The 21056-nt window shown below is 38.5% G+C and overlaps 1 protein-coding gene across 4 annotated transcripts in view; it reads left to right on the top strand.

Moving 5' to 3' along the window:
- Window positions 1–19492: 19492 nt before the first annotated feature.
- Gab3 (GRB2 associated binding protein 3) overlaps window positions 19493–21056 on the top strand; it is a 65410-nt gene continuing 63846 nt past the window's right edge. For all 4 annotated transcript variants that reach the window (XM_013141024.3, XM_063246628.1, XM_063246627.1 and 1 more), the window contains exon 1: window positions 19493–20455. In XM_013141024.3, coding sequence (XP_012996478.2) covers window positions 19898–20455 — 558 coding nt within the window. In that variant the 5' untranslated portion in view covers window positions 19493–19897. The remainder of the gene's footprint in view (window positions 20456–21056) is intronic.

The following is a 21056-nucleotide window of genomic DNA, read 5'->3' as shown; positions in this document are numbered from 1 at the left end:
GAACTGCAAACCAAGACTATCAAAAGAGACAAAGAAAGTCGCTAGAGTGATTGAAGGAAAACTTCAAGAGGAAGAGATAACTCTCTTAAATATATATGCACCAAATATGGGAGCACCCAGCTATACAAAACAAGTATTAACAGAAATGAAAACTCAAATAAGCAGTAACACAGTTATAACAGGAGACCTTCACACACCATTGACACAAAGAGATAGATCAGCGAGGCAGAAAATCAGCAAAGAAATAACAGAATTGAATCACACCTGTGAACAAATGCACCTAATGGATATGTACAGACTGTTCCACCCAATGACAACAGAATATACGTTTCTCTCAACTTCACATGGGACATTCTCTAGAATAGATGTTATACTAGCTGATATAACATGCTTAAGTAAATACAAAAGAATTGAAATTATCCCATGCATATCATCTGATTATATTGCCATAAAAGTGGAAATTAATCATAAAAGTAACTGCAAAAATTCCATAAACATAAAAATTAAATAATACCCTCCAAACAATCAATGGGTCACATAAAAAATTAAGCAATATCTACAAGTGAAGAAAAATACAAACACAGCTTGCTGGAACCTGTGGAATGTAGTGAAAGCAGGCCTCAGGGAAAATGTATTGCAGTGAACTCCCACATCAGGAAAACATAATGAATACAAATAAATAACCTGATACTATACCTCAAACATCTAGAAAAAGAACAGCAAGTCAAGCCCAAAGCCAAAAGAAAGGAGGAAATTATAAAGATCAGAGCAGAAATCAACACAATAGAGACAAAGCAATACAAAGAATTAACGAATCAAAGAGTTAGTTCTTTGAAAGAATACATAAAATTGGTAAGCCACTAGCCAATCTTATTTTAACAAGGAAAGAAAAAACTCAAATTCAGGCAATAAGGAATGAAAACGGCAAAATCACTACAGACCCTGTGGAAATGCAGAAGATTATCAATATATACTTTAAAAACCCTTTACTCTTATAGGTTTGATAACACAGAAGAAATGGACAGATTACTAGAAAAAATATGAATTATGAAAGTTGGATCAAGAAGATGTAAAACTGCTGAATAACCCAATTTCAGTTAATGAAATTGGAAAGTAATTAGAACCTGAGGACTGTGGATATCTCAGCAAGCAGGGGAGCATCGCAGGTTCCAGAGGCCCCGCGGGCTGTGGTAAGTGCTCAGCGCACTCTGCCCAAAGCCCAGATTGTTCAGGAAGCTCCAGGCTTCCGGGTGCAGTGAAGTGGAGAAGTGGGTTTGAGGCATCTACATCCGCCTCGCCATCCCGGCTGCGCTTGGAGAACTGTGGAGCTTCCAACAAGCAGGTGGGCGCACAATGTCCCTGAAGCCCAGCTTATCTTGTACTACAGAGTTCTAAACAGGCAGAAGAGGGACATTTGTTCTACAGGCCCAGTGGCTTGGGGTAATGGGGTGCCAGAGTCTCAGGAGCTGTGAACATAGAAGGGGATTTCCAACAGACCCTTGAGAAAGCTTTCAAATAACACTTGAAACACAGAAATATAGGAAAATGACAAAATGAAAGACCAAATTACAACCTCAAACCTCCAGCCCATCTCAAGAAACCGTAGGAGCAATGTATATAGAAGAAAATATATGCCATTCACCTCAAATATTGGACACAATAGCTACTGAAATTAACAAGCAACTCCAGGAAGCTTTAAAGAAATTCAAACTCGAAATAATCTCCCAGGTAAAAGAAGAAATGATAAAAGAAATGAAAGAGATTCTGAATATATCTAAAGAAAACACAGTTAAAAACTTAGAGGAACTAAACAAAAAGATAGAATCCCTAGATGAGCAAAATAAGAAACAAACAATACATAATGCAGATGCACAGAGATATACAGGAAATAAAAAACTCCACTGAAAGTTGTAAAAACCACCTCAATGAAGGTGGAATTTCAGACCTTGAAGACAGGATTGAAGCTAGTGAAGAGGAAAGGAAAGATCTTTTTAAAATAATAAGGAATCAGGAAACAACAATTCAACAACTGCAAGATGATGCAAAGAAAAATAACATAAGAATGATAGGGATTAATGAAAAAGAAGGGGACAACATAAAGGATGTCAAGAGGATAATTAGAGAAGTAATAGCTGAAAATTTCCCAAGCATGAGATCAGAAACCGGCATCAAGATCAGTGAAGCATATAGAACTCCTAATAGTCATAACCAAAATAAAACTACACCCAGATATATAATAATCACCATCCCAGAAATCCAACACAAGAATAGATTATTAAAAGCTGTCAGAGAGAAAAGACAGATCACTTATAAAGGAAAACCTATCAGAATCACAGCAGACTTCTCAGCACAAACAATAAAGTCAAGAAGAGCATGGAGTGAAGTATTCCAGATCCTAAAGCAAAATGATTTCCAACCTAGACTGATGTATCCTGCAAAACTATCATTCAAAATAGATGGTGAAATACGATACTTCCATGACAAAGAACAGCTGAAGAACTTCATGAATACCAAACCAACCCTGCAAAAAATATTGAAAGACAGTTTAGATACACAAAGGAAAAAACCCCTAAACAAAACAGATAATTAAACAGAACAGAAAGATAAAGATGCAACAGCAGAGAGATAACATGTCAACAATAAACCAGCATTTAACAGTAATAACCATTAATGTAAATGGTCTCAATGCACCAATCAAAAGAAACAGACTAGCAGAATGGATCAAGAAACAAAATCCAGCCATATGCTGTTTACAGGAAACCCATCTAACCCAGAAGGATACTCACAGACTGAAAGTCAAAGAATGGAAAACAATACTTCATGCAGCAGGAATCCAAAAAAAAAGCAGGAGTAGCCATTCTGTTTGCAGACAACGTGAACTTTAAACCAACAATGACCATAAAGGACAAAGAAGGTCACTACATACTCGTTAGGGGAAAACTCCAAGAGGAAGAGATAACTATCTTAAATATATATGCACCAAACTCCAGAGCACCCAGTTATATAAAACAACTATTAACAGAAATGAAAACTCAAATTATCAGTAATACAATTGTAACAGGAGACCTTAATACGCCATTGACACCAAGGGACAGATCAACCAGACAGAAAATGAGCAAAGAAATAACAGAACTGAATCACACTTGTGAACAAATGGATTTGATAGACATATACAGAGTGTTCCACCCAACAACATCAGAACACACATTCTTCTCAGCAGTACATGGATCATTCTCTAAAATAGACCATATATTAGCTCACAGAACATATTTAAACAAATGCAAAAGAGTTGAAATCATCCCTTGCATGTTATCGGATCATAGTGCTCTGAAATTATAAATTAATGATAAAATATACTGCAAAATCCCACAAACACATGGAAACTAAATAACACACTCTTGAGTAATCAGTGGGTCACAGAAGAAATTAAAGAAGAAATTAAACAATACCTAAAAGAAAATGAAAATGCAGATACAACTTACCGGAATTTGTGGGATGCAATGAAAGCCGTCCTCAGAGGAAAATTTATTGCACTGAGTTCCCACATCAGAAACAGAATGAATACAAATAAATAACTTGATGCTACGCCTCAAACAGCTAGAAAAAAAAAGAGCAAGTCAAGCCCAAAGCCAAAAGAAGAGAGGAAACTATAAAAATCAGAGCAGAAATCAATGCAATATAGACTAAGAAAACAATCCAAAGAATCAACGAATCAAAGAGTTGGTTCTTTGAAACAATAAATAAAATCAATAAGCCCCTAGCTGGCCTTATTAAAAAAAGGGAAGAAAAAGCTCAAATTCATGCAATAAGAAATGAAAAAGGTGAAATCACTACACACCCAATAGAAATACAGAAGATAATCAACACCTATGTTGAAAACCTCTACTCTCAAAGGATTAATAACACAGAAGAAATAGACAGATTCTTAGAAACATATGAAGTACCAAAGCTACATCAAGAGGATGTAAAACTGTTGAATAACCCAATCTCTGTTAATGAAATTGAAAAGGTAATTAAGTCCTTACCTACAAAGAAGAGCCCAGGCCCAGACGGATTCACTGCAGAATTCTACAAGAAATACAAAGAAGACCTAATGCCGACACTCCTCAAACTATTCAATGCAATTGAAAGGGAAGCAACCCTTCCTAAGTCATTCCTGGAAGCAAATATTACTCTAGTACCAAAACCTGAGAAAGACCCAACTAAAAAAGAGAACTATAGACCGATCTCCCTAATGAACACAGATACAAAAATCCTCAATAAAATATTGGCAAATAGGATGCAGCAAATCATCAAGAAGATTATACACCATGACCAAGTGGGATTCATCCCAGGCATGCAGGGATGGTTCAACATATGTAAATCGGTAAATGTAATCCACCATATCAATAAAGCCAAAAATACGAATCACATGGTCATTTCTATAGCTGAAGAAAAAGCTTTTGATAAGGTCCAACATTTATTCATGATAAGAACTTTACAGAAAATTGGAATAGATAGCCTTTACCTCAATATAATAAAGACCATTTATGACAAACCAACAGCCAGCATCATACTAAATAGCCAAAAATTGAAAGCCTTTACTTTAAAATCAGGCAGAAGACAAGGATGTCCTTTATCACCACTCCTATTTAATATAGTACTGGAAGTACTAGCCAGAGCAATTAGGCAAGAGAGAGAAATAAAAGGGGTAAAGATAGGAAAAGAAGAAGTCAAATTATCATTGTTTGCAGATGACATGATACTCTACATAGAAGACCCCCTAAACTCCATTGAAAGACTCTTAGATACAATAAATAAATTCAGTAATGTAGCTGGATACAAAATCAATACTCAGAAATCAATAGCATTCCTATACACGAACAACAAAATCACAGAGAGGGAAATAAGAGAAACTACACTCTTCACATTAGCAAGCAAAAAAATGAAATATTTAGGAATTACTCTTGTGAAAGACCTATACAGTGAAAATTATAATACACTGAAAAAAGAAATTGAAGATGATCTCAGAAAATGGAAAGACATCCCTTGCTCATGGATAGGAAGAACAAACACTGTGAAAATGGCCATTCTCCCAAAACTGTTATACGGATTCAATGCAATCCCAATAAAAATACCATCAACATATCTTATAGATCTAGAGAAATCACTCCTAAAATTCATCTGGAACCAGAAGAGACCTAGAATAGCAAAGACATTTCTAAGCAGCAAAGGCAAGGCAGGAGGCATCACAATCTCTGACTTGAAGTTATACTACAAAGCAACAGTAGTAAAATCAACATGGTACTGGAATCAAAACAGAGCCGAAGATCAATGCAATAGATTAGAAGATACAACCACAACTACAAACACACTCAACCACCTTATCTTTGATAAAGGAGCCAAGCAGGTTCACTGGAAAAACGACAGTCTCTTTAATAAATGGTGCTGGAAAAACTGGCTCTCCATTTGCCGAAAACTAAAGCTAGACCCATGTCTATCACCATGTACTAAATTAAAATCTAAATGGGTCAAAGATCTGAATATTAAAACAGAAACACTAAATCTATTGGAAGACAAATTGGGTAGAAACCTTGAAGACATAGGAGTAGGTAGAGAATTCATGAACAAGACTCAAACCGCACGGGAAATACTTCCTAGAATCAATAACTGGGACCACTTCTTATTAAAAAGTTTCTGCATGTCAAAAGAAATCGCCAGCATAGTGAAAAGAAAACCCACAAACTTGGAAAAGATTTTAGTGAACTCTCTCTCAGACAAGGGACTCTTGTCTAAAACATATAAAGAATTAAAAAAACTCAGACCCCCAAAATTCAAAGATCCCATCCAAAAATGGGCATCTGAGATGAATACGCACTTCTCAGACGAAGAAATGCAAATGGCAAATAAATACATAAAAAAATGTTCATCATCATTGGTCATTAGAGAAATGCAAATTAAAACCACACTGAGATTCCATCTAACTCCTGAAAGAATGGCCAGGATCAAGAAAACCAACAGCAACAAATGCTGGAGAGGCTGTGGGGAAAAAGGAACTCTCCTACACTGTTGGTGGGAGTGTAGACTGGTACAACCTTTGTGGAGGTCAGTCTGGAGATTTCTCAAAAAGCTGGGATTGGAAGTCCCATTTATTCCAGCTATTCCACTTCTAGGCATATTCCCAGAAGAACTGAAAGCATCATACCACAGTGATATATGTTCACCTATGTTTACAGCAGCACAATTTGTAATCGCCAGATCTTGGAAACAACCTAAGTGTCCATCCACTGAGGAATGGATTAAAAAGTTGTGGTATTTCTATACAATGAAGTATTACTCAGCTATAAAGAAGGATCACATTGAGATATTTATCAATAAATGGGCACAGCTTGAGACCATACTCATAAGTGAAATAAATCAATCTCGCATGTGTGAATACCGAATAGTTTCCCTAATGTAAGTAATGATTCAAATATATAAAAATATGTGGTAATCATGATTCCCCATTATGTAACCTTGAAGCCTTATAAGTTTTCACTTATTAATTGGAAACATTTTATTCTGTGCTTCTTGATATAGAAATATTTGAAGCTATAGTATATGAAGTTTTATTCAAATATTTCAAGGAAAAAGACAGACACTATGGTAACTACTATTAAGTCGGGTTATTTGGTGGTGAAGCACTAAGTTGCTGAAACAGTCATGCTTTTACCTGTATTGTTATAATGTTATGTCCTGTTTTATCTCAATCTCTCCCTTATTCATTAAAAAAATTATTTAGTTATTTTTATGGTTTTTTTAATTAAGGGGAAAAATTTAAAAAATTAGCAGGATATATAATAGTAACATTTTTTGATTTCCTATTAACTTATTTTGAAGTCCTGTAATAGTCCCACTATCTTGTTTTGACTGATTAAACTCTGTTCCATTCTGTATGATAGTATCAAGTTTGAGGGTATAGGCAACTACTTTGAAGGCAATAAGATTCACTAAGATGCCCATTCTTGTTTGACTATTGTCTCCTTTGGAAGTCCTGTAGTGTTTACAATGTTTAAGTTTTATTGGTCTTGTGCTCTACTGTTTCGTTCAACTTTATAATACCTTATGAGATAGACAATTCTTTTTAAGTAAACAAGAGACATTATGGTTACCATTGTTGATAACCTTGTACTCTGTTTTTACATCATGTGCTATGTCTATCCTTGGTTTCGACTGACAGCTTTGTTTTGCCATATTTGACTTTATTCTCTCCCAAAAAAAAGTAATAAGAACTAAGGAGTAATAAAACCCAAAATGTGTAAATTTTGTTGTAAAAAAGAGAGGGAAAAAAGTGCTCTAAAGGATACAACAGCAAGTGTGTTTAGGAGTGTTAAATAGCTGACCATATTAATGTTTTTGGTTGGATCACTGAACACCACTGTTTGCAGTCTCACTGTTTGAATGTCCACTTTGTATGCTTTGATACTGTGACTTGAGCAACTATCTCTAAGATGATAATATGTAATCTATTAACTGGTGATTTCTTACTGGTTTTTTTTTTTTTTGTAGTTCTGTATTACTTGTACCCTTACACCGCTTTGTTTTGTTTTGTTTTTTCTCTTTTTCCTTTTAAATAAAAATTTTTAAAAAAAGAAAAGTAATTAGAACCTTACCAAACAAAAAAAAGCCCAGGTCCTGATGGATTCATAGCTAAATTCTACAAGAAATTGAAGGAAGGCTTAATACAAACACTCCTCAAAATCTTCAATGAAATTGAAAGGGAAGCAATTCACTCTAACTCATTTCTGGAAGAAAGTATTAACCTAATACCAAAACCTGAGAAAGACCCAACCAAAAAAGAGAGTTACAGGACAATTTTCCTCATAAGCATAGATGCAAAAATTCTCAATAAAATACTGGCAAACAGAATGCAGCAAGTCATCAATTAGATTATACACCATGAGCAAGTGGGATTCCTCCCAAGAATGCAGGGATGGTTCAACATACACAAATCAATAAGCATAATACATCACATCAGTAGAGCCAAAGAATCACATGATCATCTCATTAGATTCAGAAAAAGCTTTTGATAAAGTCCAACATTTATTCATGATGTATTTTCATACATCATGGGAGTTTCATACATTGTGGGAGTTCACAGCAATACATTTTCCTCTGAGGACTGCTTTCACTGCATCCCACAGGTTCCAGTAAGTTGTGTTTGTATTTTTCTTTACTTGTAGATATTGTTTAATTTCTTCTGTGACCCATTGATTGTTTGGAGGGTATTATCTAATTTTTATGTTTATGGAGTTTTTGCAGTTTCTTTTATGATTAATTTCCACATCATGAATACATTTCCTTCCCTATGGAAAATCAAAATAGATGGTCTTTACCTCAATCTGATAAAAACTATCTATGACAAACCAACAGCCAGTATCATTAAATGGTCAAAAACTGAAAGCTTTCACACTAAAATCAGGAACAAGACAAGGCTGTCCACTATCACCACTTCTATTCAACATAATACTAGAAACATTAGCCAGAGCAATAAGACAAGAGAGAGAAATAAAAGGAACAAGGATAGGAAAGGAAGAGTTTAAATTATCATTATTTGCAGACAACATGATACTCCACATAGAAGACCCCCAAAACTCCATTGAAAGACTTCTAGATGTAATAACCAAATTCTGTAATGTAGCTGAAAACAAAATCAACACTAAAAACCAATAACATTCCTAAACACTAGCAACAAACTCACTGAGAGAGAAATATGAGAAACCACACCCTTCACAATAGCATCCAACATAATTAAATACTTAAGGATCAACCTAATGAAGTAAAAGATCTATTCAGTGAAAATTACAGTACTCTGAAAAAAGAAATCAATGAGGATCTCAGAAAATGGGAAGATATTCCTTGCTCATGAATAGGAAGAACAAACACTGTGAAAATGGCTATTCTCCCAAAATACAAATGTAATGCAGTGCCAATCAAAATATCACTAGCATACCTCACAGATCTAGAGAAATCAATCCTAAAATTCACTTGGAACCAGAAAAGACCTAGAAGAGCAAAGGTAATTCTGAGAAACAAAGGCAAGGCAGGAGGCATCACAATCCCTGACTTGAAGTTATACTACAAAGCTACTGTGATAAAATCAGCATGGTATTGGAATAAAAACAGGCATGAAGATCAGTGGCACAGATTAGAAGATACAATTACAACTACAAACACACTCAGCCACCTTACCTTTGACAAAAGGGCCAAACAGGTTCACTGGAAGAGTGACAGTCTCTTTAATAAATGATGCTGGTAAAACTGGCTTTCCACATGCCAAAAACTAAAACTAGACCCATGCCTATCACCTTGCACTAAACTAAAGTCAAAATGGATCAAAGATCGAAATATTAAAACAGAAACTGAATCTGCTGGAAGACAAAGTAGGTAGAAATCTTGACATTGGGCTAGGCAGAGAATTCATAAACAAAAATGAAACTGCATGGGAAATACTTTCCAAAATCAACAGCTGGGATCTTGTCTCATTAAAAAGTTTTTACATGTCAAAAGCAATCTCCAACACAGTGAAAAGAAACCCTATGAATTGGGAAAAAAACCTCAGTCATTTGTCCCTCAGACCAACAAATTTATCTAGAACATATAAAGGATTAAAAAATCAGACTCGCAAAATTCGAAGATTGAATCGAAAAATGGGCATGAGATGGATACACACTTGTCAGCTGAAGAAATACAAACGGCAAATAAATACATGAAAAAATGTTCAGCATCATTGGTTATTAGAGAAACGCAAATTAAAACCACACTGAGATTCCATCTCAGTCCTGAAAGAATGGCCAGGATCAAGAAAACTACCAATAACAAATGCTGGAGAGGCTGTGGGGAAAAAGGAACTCTCCTGCACTGTTGGTGGGAGGGTAGACTGGTGCAGCCATTGTGGAGGTCAGTCTGGAGATTTCTCAAAAAGCTGGGATTGGAAGTCCCGCTTGACCCAGATGTTTTACTTCTAGGCATATTCCCAGAAGAACTGAAAACATCATACCACAGTGCATATACATGTGCACCCATGTTTATAGCAGCACGATTTTTAATTACTAAATCTTGGGGAACAACCCAAATGCCCATCAACTAAGGAATGGATAAAAAAGATGTGATATTTTTATACAATGGAGTAGTACTCAGCTATAAAAAGGGCAACATTTAGGCTTTTATAGGTAAATGGGTATGACGAGACAATACTCATAAGTGAAATATATCGAACTCACGTGTGTAAATACTATATTGTATCTCTAGTGTAAGAAATGGTAAGAGTACATAAGATACAAAATCTGTAATAAATATAGTAAAAGGGTAAGAAATTGCTCAAAGAAGAAAAAATAACTCACATAGGGAAAAGGAGAAAAGAAGGAAGAGAAAAAAGATATAAATTTGCATATATATACACTTAATGGTTACTAAGATGATTCTACTACTAATTCTATTATTTTTTGGAACAAAACAGTTAACATTCAAGCAATACTTTTGAAGATAACTATGCAAAATAACAAAATTTTTTATGTTTCTACCACCTTGTTTTGAAAGCCTATATTGTTACTGTTTTGGGCTTTTTGTTATTGTTATTTGTCTCTTTTGTTTCTTTCTTTTCTTATACTTTGTTTTCTTTTGTTTTGTTTTCCCTCTAATACAGAAGGATAGATATACACATACAGGCTTATATATCCCTAGAACTTCTCCTAAAGGATTTATAAGAATTTTATTATGTGTGATGGTATGAACAATTACATTGAAGTAAACAAGACGTTATGGTAGCCATTACTGATTTCCTATCATGTTTTGAAGTCTAGCAATGCTTTTATTCTTTGGTTTGACTTGTTTTAGTCTGTTTCATAATATTTAATTTTAACATACATAAAGTTATGGACAGCTATTTTGAAGAGAGCAAGAGACATTATTGTAGCCATTATTGATTTCCTATTGTCTGTTTTTGAAGGCTCTCATTCTTTTGTTTTGATTGGTTTTATACTATTTTGTTTTATATTAATTTACTCTTTGTGAAAGTATGGGCAACTATTTCTAAGGAAACAAGAAACACTACAGTAACCACTGTTGATTTCCTGTGATCATGTTTTGAAATCCTCTGTTACTTGTACTGTTTTACTCTTATCTGCTTTGTTCTGTTTTGTTTTATTCTCTTTAAAATAAAAAGTGTGTCTTTCTTGAGAATGTATAGAGGTTTTTCTTGTCATTATCCATAGACAACACTATATCGCAGCTGTTTACATGGCATTCCCATGGTATTAGGTGTTGTAAGTCACCTGGAGGGGATGTAAAGCATATCAGAGAATGTGTGGAGGTTCCATACAAATCCTATGCCATTTTGTTTAAGGGACTAGAGCGTCTACAGATTCTAGTACCTGAGGAGGTCCTAGAACCAATGCTTTCCAGATTCAGAGGGATAATTGTGCTGATTTCAACAGATAGAGATTTATACACACATATATGAGTGAGGATAAATGTGTACATCACAGGAATAAACATTTAGGACAGGCCTCAAAATCACTTATAGTTCATCTCTCACTTGCATTGCACTGTGCACACAACACTATACTGTTATATAAGACTGTGGTGAAGAATTGGAGAGATTAAAAACAAAAATTACCATTTAAAGAGATTTATAACAATAGATCTAAACATGATTCTTTTTATACTCCAAGAGAAGAACCCATAACCACATAAACTCTTCACACAAGCTTCTAAACTCCCCCCATACAAGCTCTTAAATTCCCAACTTATTTTTTTGCCCTAAGATCCCATAGTTATGATTGGTTTTAAAATGTTTCACTAGTGGTAACTCTTGTTAGTAGAACCAGGTACAGTGGCACATAGCTATAATCTCAGCACTCTGGAAGGCTGAGGCAGGAGGATTTCAAGTTTGAGTCCAGCCTGGGCAACTTAACAACTTAGTAAGACTCTGCCTCAAAATTTTAAACAATTCAGCTTTATAAGGGCTGCAAGTGTAGCTTGATGGGAAAGCCGTAGGCTCAATTCCCACAGCAGAAAAAAAGGAAAAATAAAAAACATCGCTACATAATAACCATTCCTTTCCTCCTCTTCCTTGTTAGTAAAGCCTCAGTTTTATTTAGAACAGCAGCATGTCCACGTTTGAGGTAAGAATCACATTGTTATAAGCCTGTGAGATTTTTTCATTTGTTTGTTTTTTGAGACAGTGTCTCACTAGGCTGGCCTTGAACTCACTATGTAGCCCAGACTGCCCTCGCACTCATTGTTATCCTCCTGCCTCAGCTTTCCAAGTACTGGGATTACAGCTGTGTGTCACCACACTGGCTAAGTTAGTAAGGTCTTTTCTCACATCCTTTACTGGGCTGTCTTTTAGTTGGCAGTTAATGAATTGTAATGGGAAGTCTGCAGGAGAAAGCAAGGGTGTGTAGTGACAGGAGGAGCCAAAAACCGCCAAATAGGTCTGTTTGAAGTAGGAAGAGTAAACCTCAGGTCTCAAAGTGTAAATATACCTTTCTTGGACACTAGTATCGAAAGCAGCCAAGTACAGAATCAGGAAGTTGTGAAGCAAAGATTCCAAAGGTATATCATTCATAATTCTTGAGATTATGATATTCTCCAGTACAGTTCTCTGTTTTCCAGACCCCTTCCATTCTGACCATGACAAAAACTGCACTACTTAATGGTCTCTGATTCCAAGTATTATCCTGGTTTAGATATAAAATGGACATCAAACTCTTGTGTGTCCAGAGGCGGGGCTTTAAGAAGGTAATTGGGTCACAGGTGCATTAACATCATCAGGGAATCAATCCACTAAGGAAACTGTAAGTCGATGGCATTTTTGTGAGGTGACGAACACTTAACAGGAGCAGCATAGATGAAGGAAGTGAGTTTGAGGGCATTACCTTGAGGACTGTATCTTGTCCTCTCACACTTTCCTTTATACTCTGCTTCCTGGCTGCTGTGAGTTAAGCAGCTTTCCTCCATCACATCGTTGCCAAGGGTCAAAAACAGTGGAAGACCATGAATTGAACCTTCTGAAACCATGAGTCAAACTATACCTTTTTCCTAAAGGTATTTATGTCAGGTATTTGGGAACAACAATGAAAACTGACTACCACACAAATTCTGTAGGACAGCACTCTGTCTAGTCATTTTCTCATTGCTAGGACAAAACACCCAACACCCAAGACTTTAGAGAAGAGAGGTTTATTTTGGCTCACAGTTTTTAAGGCCATGGTAGAAGGATCTGTTGGAGGTAAACCACTCATGTCATGGCATCCAGGAAGCAGAGAGCAAAGGGCAGACCCAGGACCTAGGGAAGGAGATAAATCCTTCCAGGTCACAACCCTGACGACCTGCCTGTAACCAGGCCCCATCTCCTAACAGCACATTCAGCCCTGAAACAAATCCACTTATGAGTATAGCACCCATGAAAGACCTACCCCTGAGAATTTGAGGACATTTGAGTTCTAAACCCTAACACACTCTGTCTTCACAAGGTGCTATGTTCCAACTACCAGTGTAACAGAACCTTCAGTATTGCTCAGATCAATAGCTGCATGGAAGATGTTGAGAAGGGGTGTAGAACTACTATAGCAGAGGGATCACATCTAGAACTGGAGCAGCAATTGAAATAACATCTTGTTTAAGCTTATAACAATCCATAGTCATTTCATGTCCACAGCCTAGGTTTCTTCTGCTGCGTCAACAAACCATTCCAAAAATTCAGTAACATTAAGCAACTGTTTTGCTGTGCAGACAGGTTCTTCAGGTTAGAAATTTAGACAGATAACAGTGGGAATGGCTTCTTTCTGCTCCATGATTTCCAAGGCCTAGGTAGATATGGCTTGATGATTAGGAGTGATGGGATGGTTGGCAGCTATGATATTTTGGGTGTTCCCTCACTAACCTGCCTCTCACATACCTATGTCCTGGTTTTGACTTCCCCTTCTGCAATGGGCCATTTCTAGCACCTGACAGCTGGCGGCTTTCAGCCCCATTTCCCCCACTTCCTTTCTGCCCCAAACCTGAGCCAGAAACCCTGGGTTCTCTCTTTTGTGCTCTCAGGACGGTCCAGTCACACAATGCCCTGCTCACACTTGGGAATTGGCCAGCCCCACCCTAGCTTCGGTTCACTTACAGCTGGCTCTCAGTCTCAGAACACTCAGCAGCCTGGGCAACCAGCCCTGCTCTCCCCAGAAGCCTCACTGCAAGTGATAAACCTGTTCCTACCCCTATGTGCTTGTGTATGCACATGTGTCCTGCTCATGCAGGCTGGCCACACCAGTGGGAGGAAAGGTTTCATGGGCACTGTGGGCCTTTCCATGTGGACTGGACTTCAGTAAGATGCATCAGCCTTGGAGTCTGACTCTGTTGGATGGATCAGGTTTCAAGAACTGACTGTTAGAGTGACTAAGTCATAAAGCTGCTTTGCCTTTAGTGACACAGATTTGGAAGTCTTGTAGCTTCAGTTTTGCTGTGTTTTGCAGTTTAAGAAGTTACAGTTCTGCCTAGGTTTGAGGGGAGGAGCCATCGACCCCTTTATGAATGGGAAAAAACAAACAAATTTGAGACCCTTCGTTTAAAATTGCCACATTTATGAAGACCTGCTGTGCAGACCAAAGTGGAGAATAAAATGGGAGTGTGATATGAACTTCCTTCCCTATATTTTTTAAATCTTTGATGAGACAACTAATTTCTGAAATTCTACTCTGAGCATAGGGTACTTCTTTTGATTCACACTGCTGGAAGAAGCTCTAGACAAAACACTAGAGACTTCCACCTGGGCTTTTTTGGCCATAGTGTCCTCATTCCATAGGTCAGGAAACCAATGTGAGGATTTTGCTGAATTTTTAGTTTAGCAATTCTGATAGGTAGTGGCATCTTTTTTGTGGTTTTAACATGCACCGCCATAATAGTTGATTATGTTGAACATCTTCCCCTATACTTACTCATCATCTGCATATCCTCTTCAGTGAAATGCCTCTCTCTATAGCTTTTGCCTGTTTTCTAATTGTATCATTAGGGTTTTATTTGCATATTTATTTTCTTGGTTTTACTGTTGAGTTTTTGGAGTTTCTAAAAAGGCAAATCGGCTTTTCTTGGCAACTACTGAAGTAATATATTCTTCTAAGAAATATATCTTGTTATGGCTTGTGTCTGGATGTTCCCCCAAAGCCTCATGCAGTCATAGGTGGAACTTATTCAGAGGTGGCTGGATCTAGAGTGTGTGATTGATTCATGGTGCAATGCTAGGATTAAAGAGACTGGGATTCAGGGTAGGTTATTACTAAATTAGTCCACTGATTGGTTTGACACCCATTTTAAGCCAGGTAGCCTAGATAAAATATAAAGAGGACAGGGCTGGCTCTGTAGCATAAATGCCTGCCTGGTAAGTGTGAGGTCATGAGTGTAATCCCTGGTACCAAAAATTAAATAAATAAACAAATAAATAAAGGACAGAAAGAAGCTACTGTTCCCAATTGCTAACCTTTGCTTTCTTCTACCTGCCATGAACTGTTGCTCCTCTGTGATGTTCCTCTGCTAAGCTACCATATCTTGGAGCTATGGCCGACTATGGACTGAAGCCTCTACAAATTGTGAGACAAATAATCCTTTCCTTACTTAACTTTGAAGATCAGGTATTTTGCCTCAGCAATATGAAAAGTAACTAACAGAATTTTAAGTATTTTATCTAAAAATTTCTAGCCAGGGATTTAGCTCAGAAGTATAAGTGCCTGCCTGGCAAGCACAAGGTCATGAGTTCAATCCCCAGTATTCCCCTCCCCCCAAAAAAAGAATTTCTAAGACAATTTCTATTAGCTATCATAATTTACCTATAAAGTAAATATTATAATAACATTTCTTTAGAGCTTCCTGAAACAGATGAAATTATTATGGTTGCTTACAGTGAAAACTTAAAAACAAATTTATAGAACTGTTGACCAGATTCATTGGCTTGATTCTGTTCAGTGAAAGAAAAATAAATGAGCCTTCTAATAGTTCATCGTTCAGAATCTGTTACTGTATAGCTTTTAAGGATTTTGAGTAAATTCCAGTGAAGAAATAAGATCGATCTGCTTCTGTAAAAATGATCATTAAAAATATCCATAAGAGACCTATCATTCAAATTATAAAAGGAAACCTCATCCACTTCAGAGTATATGATATGTCAATGATAATAGCCATTATTTTTGGCGATAATTTTCTTTTCTTTTCTTTTCGTTTTTTTTTTTTTTTTTTTTTTGTCTTTTTCCTTTTTTATTGGTACCGGGGATCGAACTCATGACTGCCTGCTTGCAAGGCAGGCGCTTATGCCACTGAACTAAATCCCCAGCCCCAGAAGATAATTTTCTTAAGACCTAATGCAATATAATAGTCTGATTATGTTATCCAATTCCCCATAATCCATCCTATCCTAAAATTGGTTGATTTTGATTTTTCCTTTTTGGAAGAGACATTCTTTATGCACACCCATTGTAGATTCAGATTTATCTTTTATATCTCTTATAATCCAGAATTGCTGACCAGGTATAAAATCTCCATTGGTTATGAGGTAATTTTTGCATATTTCAATATCACACAGTTTACTTTTCTTCTTCTTCTCCTTCTTCTTCTTCTTCTTCTTCTTCTTCTTCTTCTTCTGCTTCTGCTTCTGCTTCTGCTTCTGCTTCTGCTTCTGCTTCTGCTTCTGCTTCTGCTTCTGCTTCTGCTTCTTTTGATACAGGGTCTCACCATACAGTTCAAGCTGACCTTGAATTCACTTTGTAACCCAGATTGGTCTCAAATTTGCAGTGATCCTCCTGCCTCAGCCTCCTGAGTGCTGGGATTACAAGCATACGCTACCATGCCTAGCTGGCTTTTTTACCTTCTGAGACAATAAATTTGCAGTGTACTGTTTCAGAATCTAGAACTATATGTACTTGAAATTGCTTGATAATTTTGTATGGGCCAGAATATTGTGGAGGAAGTGGGTAACCATAATCTTTGAATTTAAATGAAAAGTGTGAGGATAATTAAAGCTTTTGTATCTGTGGTAAATACTCTTAGCCTTTGCCAGAAATTGTACTTCTGATTTTACTTGTTTGCTCTCTACATCCTCTAATAGATATTTTGATAAGGAAGCATGATCCGAAACGTTTATTATTATTTCATTTAGTATTGCTAAAATATCTACCATTTCATCTTGTAATTACCTATGTATAGTCTCTTGCTCATTTTACAGAAATAATATAAATTGTTCCATTTTGGACTTTATTTCTTCTCTCCTATGTGCTACCTTTTTCTTCAGTTCCAGTAATTTTCCAATGTGCATAGTAATCACTTTTTCAGCTGTCTGCTTGCATAGCTCAATGCAATGGTCTTGATTGTTTCTGATCATAGAGGAGCATTAAAACACCCTGATATTTAACCTAAAAGCTGCTATGTCTCATCTAGTTTGTAAATCCGCAATGTTACCTATGGCATTAACCCCCAACAGGCTCTGTGTGAGTTCCAACAGAAGAGATGGCTCAGCTGCTCAGACCCAAGACTGCATGGAAACTGCAGACACTGGCAGGGCAATGGCTGGACTTCTAAGACTTCTTTTTATATTCTTGACAAGTGTTGTGTTAGATATATAGATGTAGGTTGTTGTACGATACTCAATATATTTTGTTGATCATAAATTTTAATTTCAATGAAATTCATTTTATGAATTTTTCTTTTATAAGTCATACTTTTGGTGTCACGTATAATAATTCATCACTAGCTTCTATGCCCCAAACATTTCCTCGTGCTGTCTTCTAAAAGTTTGATAGCTTTATGTTTTATATTTCAATGAAGGATTCAATTTTGAGTTAATTATTTGTATGAATTGTGAGGCTTGGATTGAGTTTTTGTTTGATTTGTGCTTGTTTTTTTAGTCTATATAAATATCTAATTGTTCCAATATGGTTAGTTGAAAAAACTACCCTTCCTCCACTGAACTGCTTTTGCAAAAAGGAGTTGGAAAAATTTATGTGTGTCTCTTTCTGAGTTCTCAATGCCATTCCACTTAACTACATATCTGTCTCTGTGTTAATACCACACAATTTTGATTATTATCAGTTTATCAAAAGCTCTGACATTGTATAAAGACATAGCCTTGTATCCTACAATTTTGCAAAAATTCATTTATTAGTTATAGGGGTTATTTTTACAAATTCATTGAAGTGACGGATTAAGACAATGATGCAATCTGCAAGTTGAGTATATTTCTTTCTAATATATATGACTTTTATTTCTTTTTCTTATAATAGTGCATTGGTCAAAATGTCCACTACTATGTCAGATTAAGGGTGTGGAGAATGGATATCCTTACTCTGTTTCCAACCTTCATATGACAAGTGTCCATTTTATCACCATTAAGTATAATATTAGTCATAGGTCTTCTATAGATGTTCTACAGAAGTTCAAGTTGAGCAAGCTCTCTTTCCATTTGTGGTTTACTGAGAGTTTTTGTCATGAATGATTATCGGAGTCTGTCAAATTCTTGTATGCATGAAAAGTTATAATCATATCATCTTTTCTTTTGCCTGTCAATATAACAAATTGCTTTGATTGGTTTTCAAACACTGAATGAGCTTTACACCTCCAGAATAAAGTCTACTTGGCCACTGTTACAATTTATAAATGCATTTTAAATTCTATTTGCTAGTATTTTGCCAAAGGTTTTTATGTCTATATTTGCCCTGCATACTGGTGTGTAGTTTTCATTTCTCTTTTGAAAAGCTGTCTTTTCCTGGCTTGGCACCAGAGAAATACTGGCCTCACTGAATTAGTTAAGAAGTATTTGATTTGGACTTGTGAAGATAATGTCATGTGGCTTTAAATACGATAATAGTGGATATGATGTCAGGATTTTCTCATAAGATATAAGAAATAACATCATAAACAGCAACAAAGCCGAATGTCACACTTCAAAAGGAAATGAGATGGGTTTTACTTTCAGAGGAACACATTTCAGATGTGTATATTGGAAAAAGAGCTGCCCTGTTTGAAAGTATACCACGACACTCTAGGTTTTTTAAACTCACATTTATTCGATCAAGAGGTGGGTGGGACATGGCCTTCACATGTGTCTCCATGTCTGTCCAAGAGGCACAATTTCCTTTTCAGATTTGTCATGAAAGAAAATGTTCTATGTCACGTTCTATTTGAATTTCCCTTTTCCACTTTGCCTTTCATGACACAACTGAAAGAGAAAGTGTGCTGCAACAGTGATTTGCTTCCAAAAATCCTTTTAGGTATAAGATTCACATTGCTGAATGAACTGCCAAATTGAGCCCCACCCCACCTCCATCCCACCCCCCTTTCTCCTGTTGGCGGTGCTGGGGAAGGAACAGCGGGCCTTGAGCACGGTGGGCAAGTGAATGCCCTACGGGGAAGCGCCGTCCCTGTCTTAGTGAGCCTGTTTCAGATAAAGAACCACCAGGAAGCATCTCGTAATAGTGCCACGTGTGGGCAGGACCAATGAGGAGCCAGAGTCATTCGGAATAAAGTTTCGGGCAAAGAATTCTGACCAACCACAGTTGAGGACCTGGCTGGAAAGCGAGGAGAGAGCAGTGGAAGAAGGAAGATATAAATGCCGATTCTGGTCTCAGGCTTAGTCACAGGGATGAGCAATGTCCTTAGTGTGCTTCCCCCACTTTCTTCCTCTCTCCCTTTTCCTCGGTGGATGGAGTTTGCACAGATCCAGTGAAGTGCTTAGGACAGTAACTGGCAAAATGTCAATCTGGCACAGAGAAGTCCCAATAAAAGTTGGGTGCTTACTGGTATCATTATTGCTCCGTAGGGTGTTGTGCATACCGCCTGGCGCAATCCCTCTCAGAGTCATCGTTTCAAAGTTGAATGAAGGAGGCTGCAGCAGCAGTGCCCTAGAATGAGACTCTGTGGGCTAGCTTGGTCACGGAGACCTTGTGGTCGGCAGAGCTCAAGGCCAAACGCTGGTTCTTCGGGGGCGCCCCGCGCGCCAGTGCAGAGGAGCTGGCCGGTGGAAGCGGAGCCTCGCCTTTCTCACCCCTCTGGCTGGCTCCACGGCAGAGGCGTCAGGGCTTTTGATCTGGCGCTTTATGCCTTGTGGATGCGGCTTGCTGGGGACCGTTACAGAGGCGGCCGGTTACACGTCGCGCTCCCGGTGGTCCCAGGGGAACGGGCGGCAGCGCCGAAGGGCCGCCTCGACGTCGCGTCCAGGGCCGCGCGGGCCCGCCGCCGCCGCCCGCCTCCTCCCTGCCCCCTTCCCGGGGGTCGCGGCCGGGGCGGCGCCGGGCCCGCGGCGCTGGGCCCGCCCCGCCGCATCCCGGGCTCGACTTCCTCCTGCCGCGGGCGGGCGGCCGGCCCAGCCGGAGGAAGCGGCGGCGCGGCCACGATGAGCTCGGGCGACGCCGTGTGCACCGGCTGGCTCGTCAAGTCGCCCCCCGAGAGGAAGCTGCAGCGCTACGTAAGTAGGGGCGCCGGCGCCGCCCGGCCGCCGCCGGCAAGACCGGGTCGCACGTCGAGCTCGGGTCCCGGGACGCCCGGCCTCGCGCGGGGTTCGAGCGGAGGGCGGCGGGTTCGGGTCGCGGCCGGGCGGCCCGGGGGACCCCCGAAAGCACGCTGCTGCCCGGCGAGGCGATGGGGCGGGGGCCGGGCCGGGGCCGGGGCTGCGGACCGCGGGAGCCCCCGCCTTCCCGGGACCGTTAGGCGCCCGGCCGCTCTGCGGAAACTCCTCCCGGCGCCTCCGCGCCCCAACTCCGTTCCCAGCTTCTCCTTGCAGCGCTTTCTTCCTGCTGAAACCGCGTTTTTCTAGTCCAGCAGGAACCACTGACATTGAGGATTATGAAAGAAGGGACACTCAGAAGAACACGTCTTCCTGCACGCCTTGTTAGCAGTTTTCTAATGTGCTACCCACAGCTCAACCGGTCATTATCTCCCTGAGCCCACTCAGGACAAATCTTGAAATTGTTCTGCTTAAAGACCTAATGGCTAGCCATCAGCATTCCTCAGCCATTAGGAAGAACCACTTTGGCCCCCAGGGAGCTGCATATAAATAGATATCACGA

Source organism: Cavia porcellus, unplaced genomic scaffold, assembly GCF_034190915.1.
Source record: "Cavia porcellus strain 051 isolate PalLab524CR breed Dunkin Hartley unplaced genomic scaffold, mCavPor4.1 scaffold_3, whole genome shotgun sequence".
NCBI lineage: Eukaryota > Metazoa > Chordata > Mammalia > Rodentia > Caviidae > Cavia > Cavia porcellus.
The sequence above is the reverse complement of the archived record's forward strand: the minus strand, read 5'-3'. Positions and strand labels throughout refer to the sequence as shown.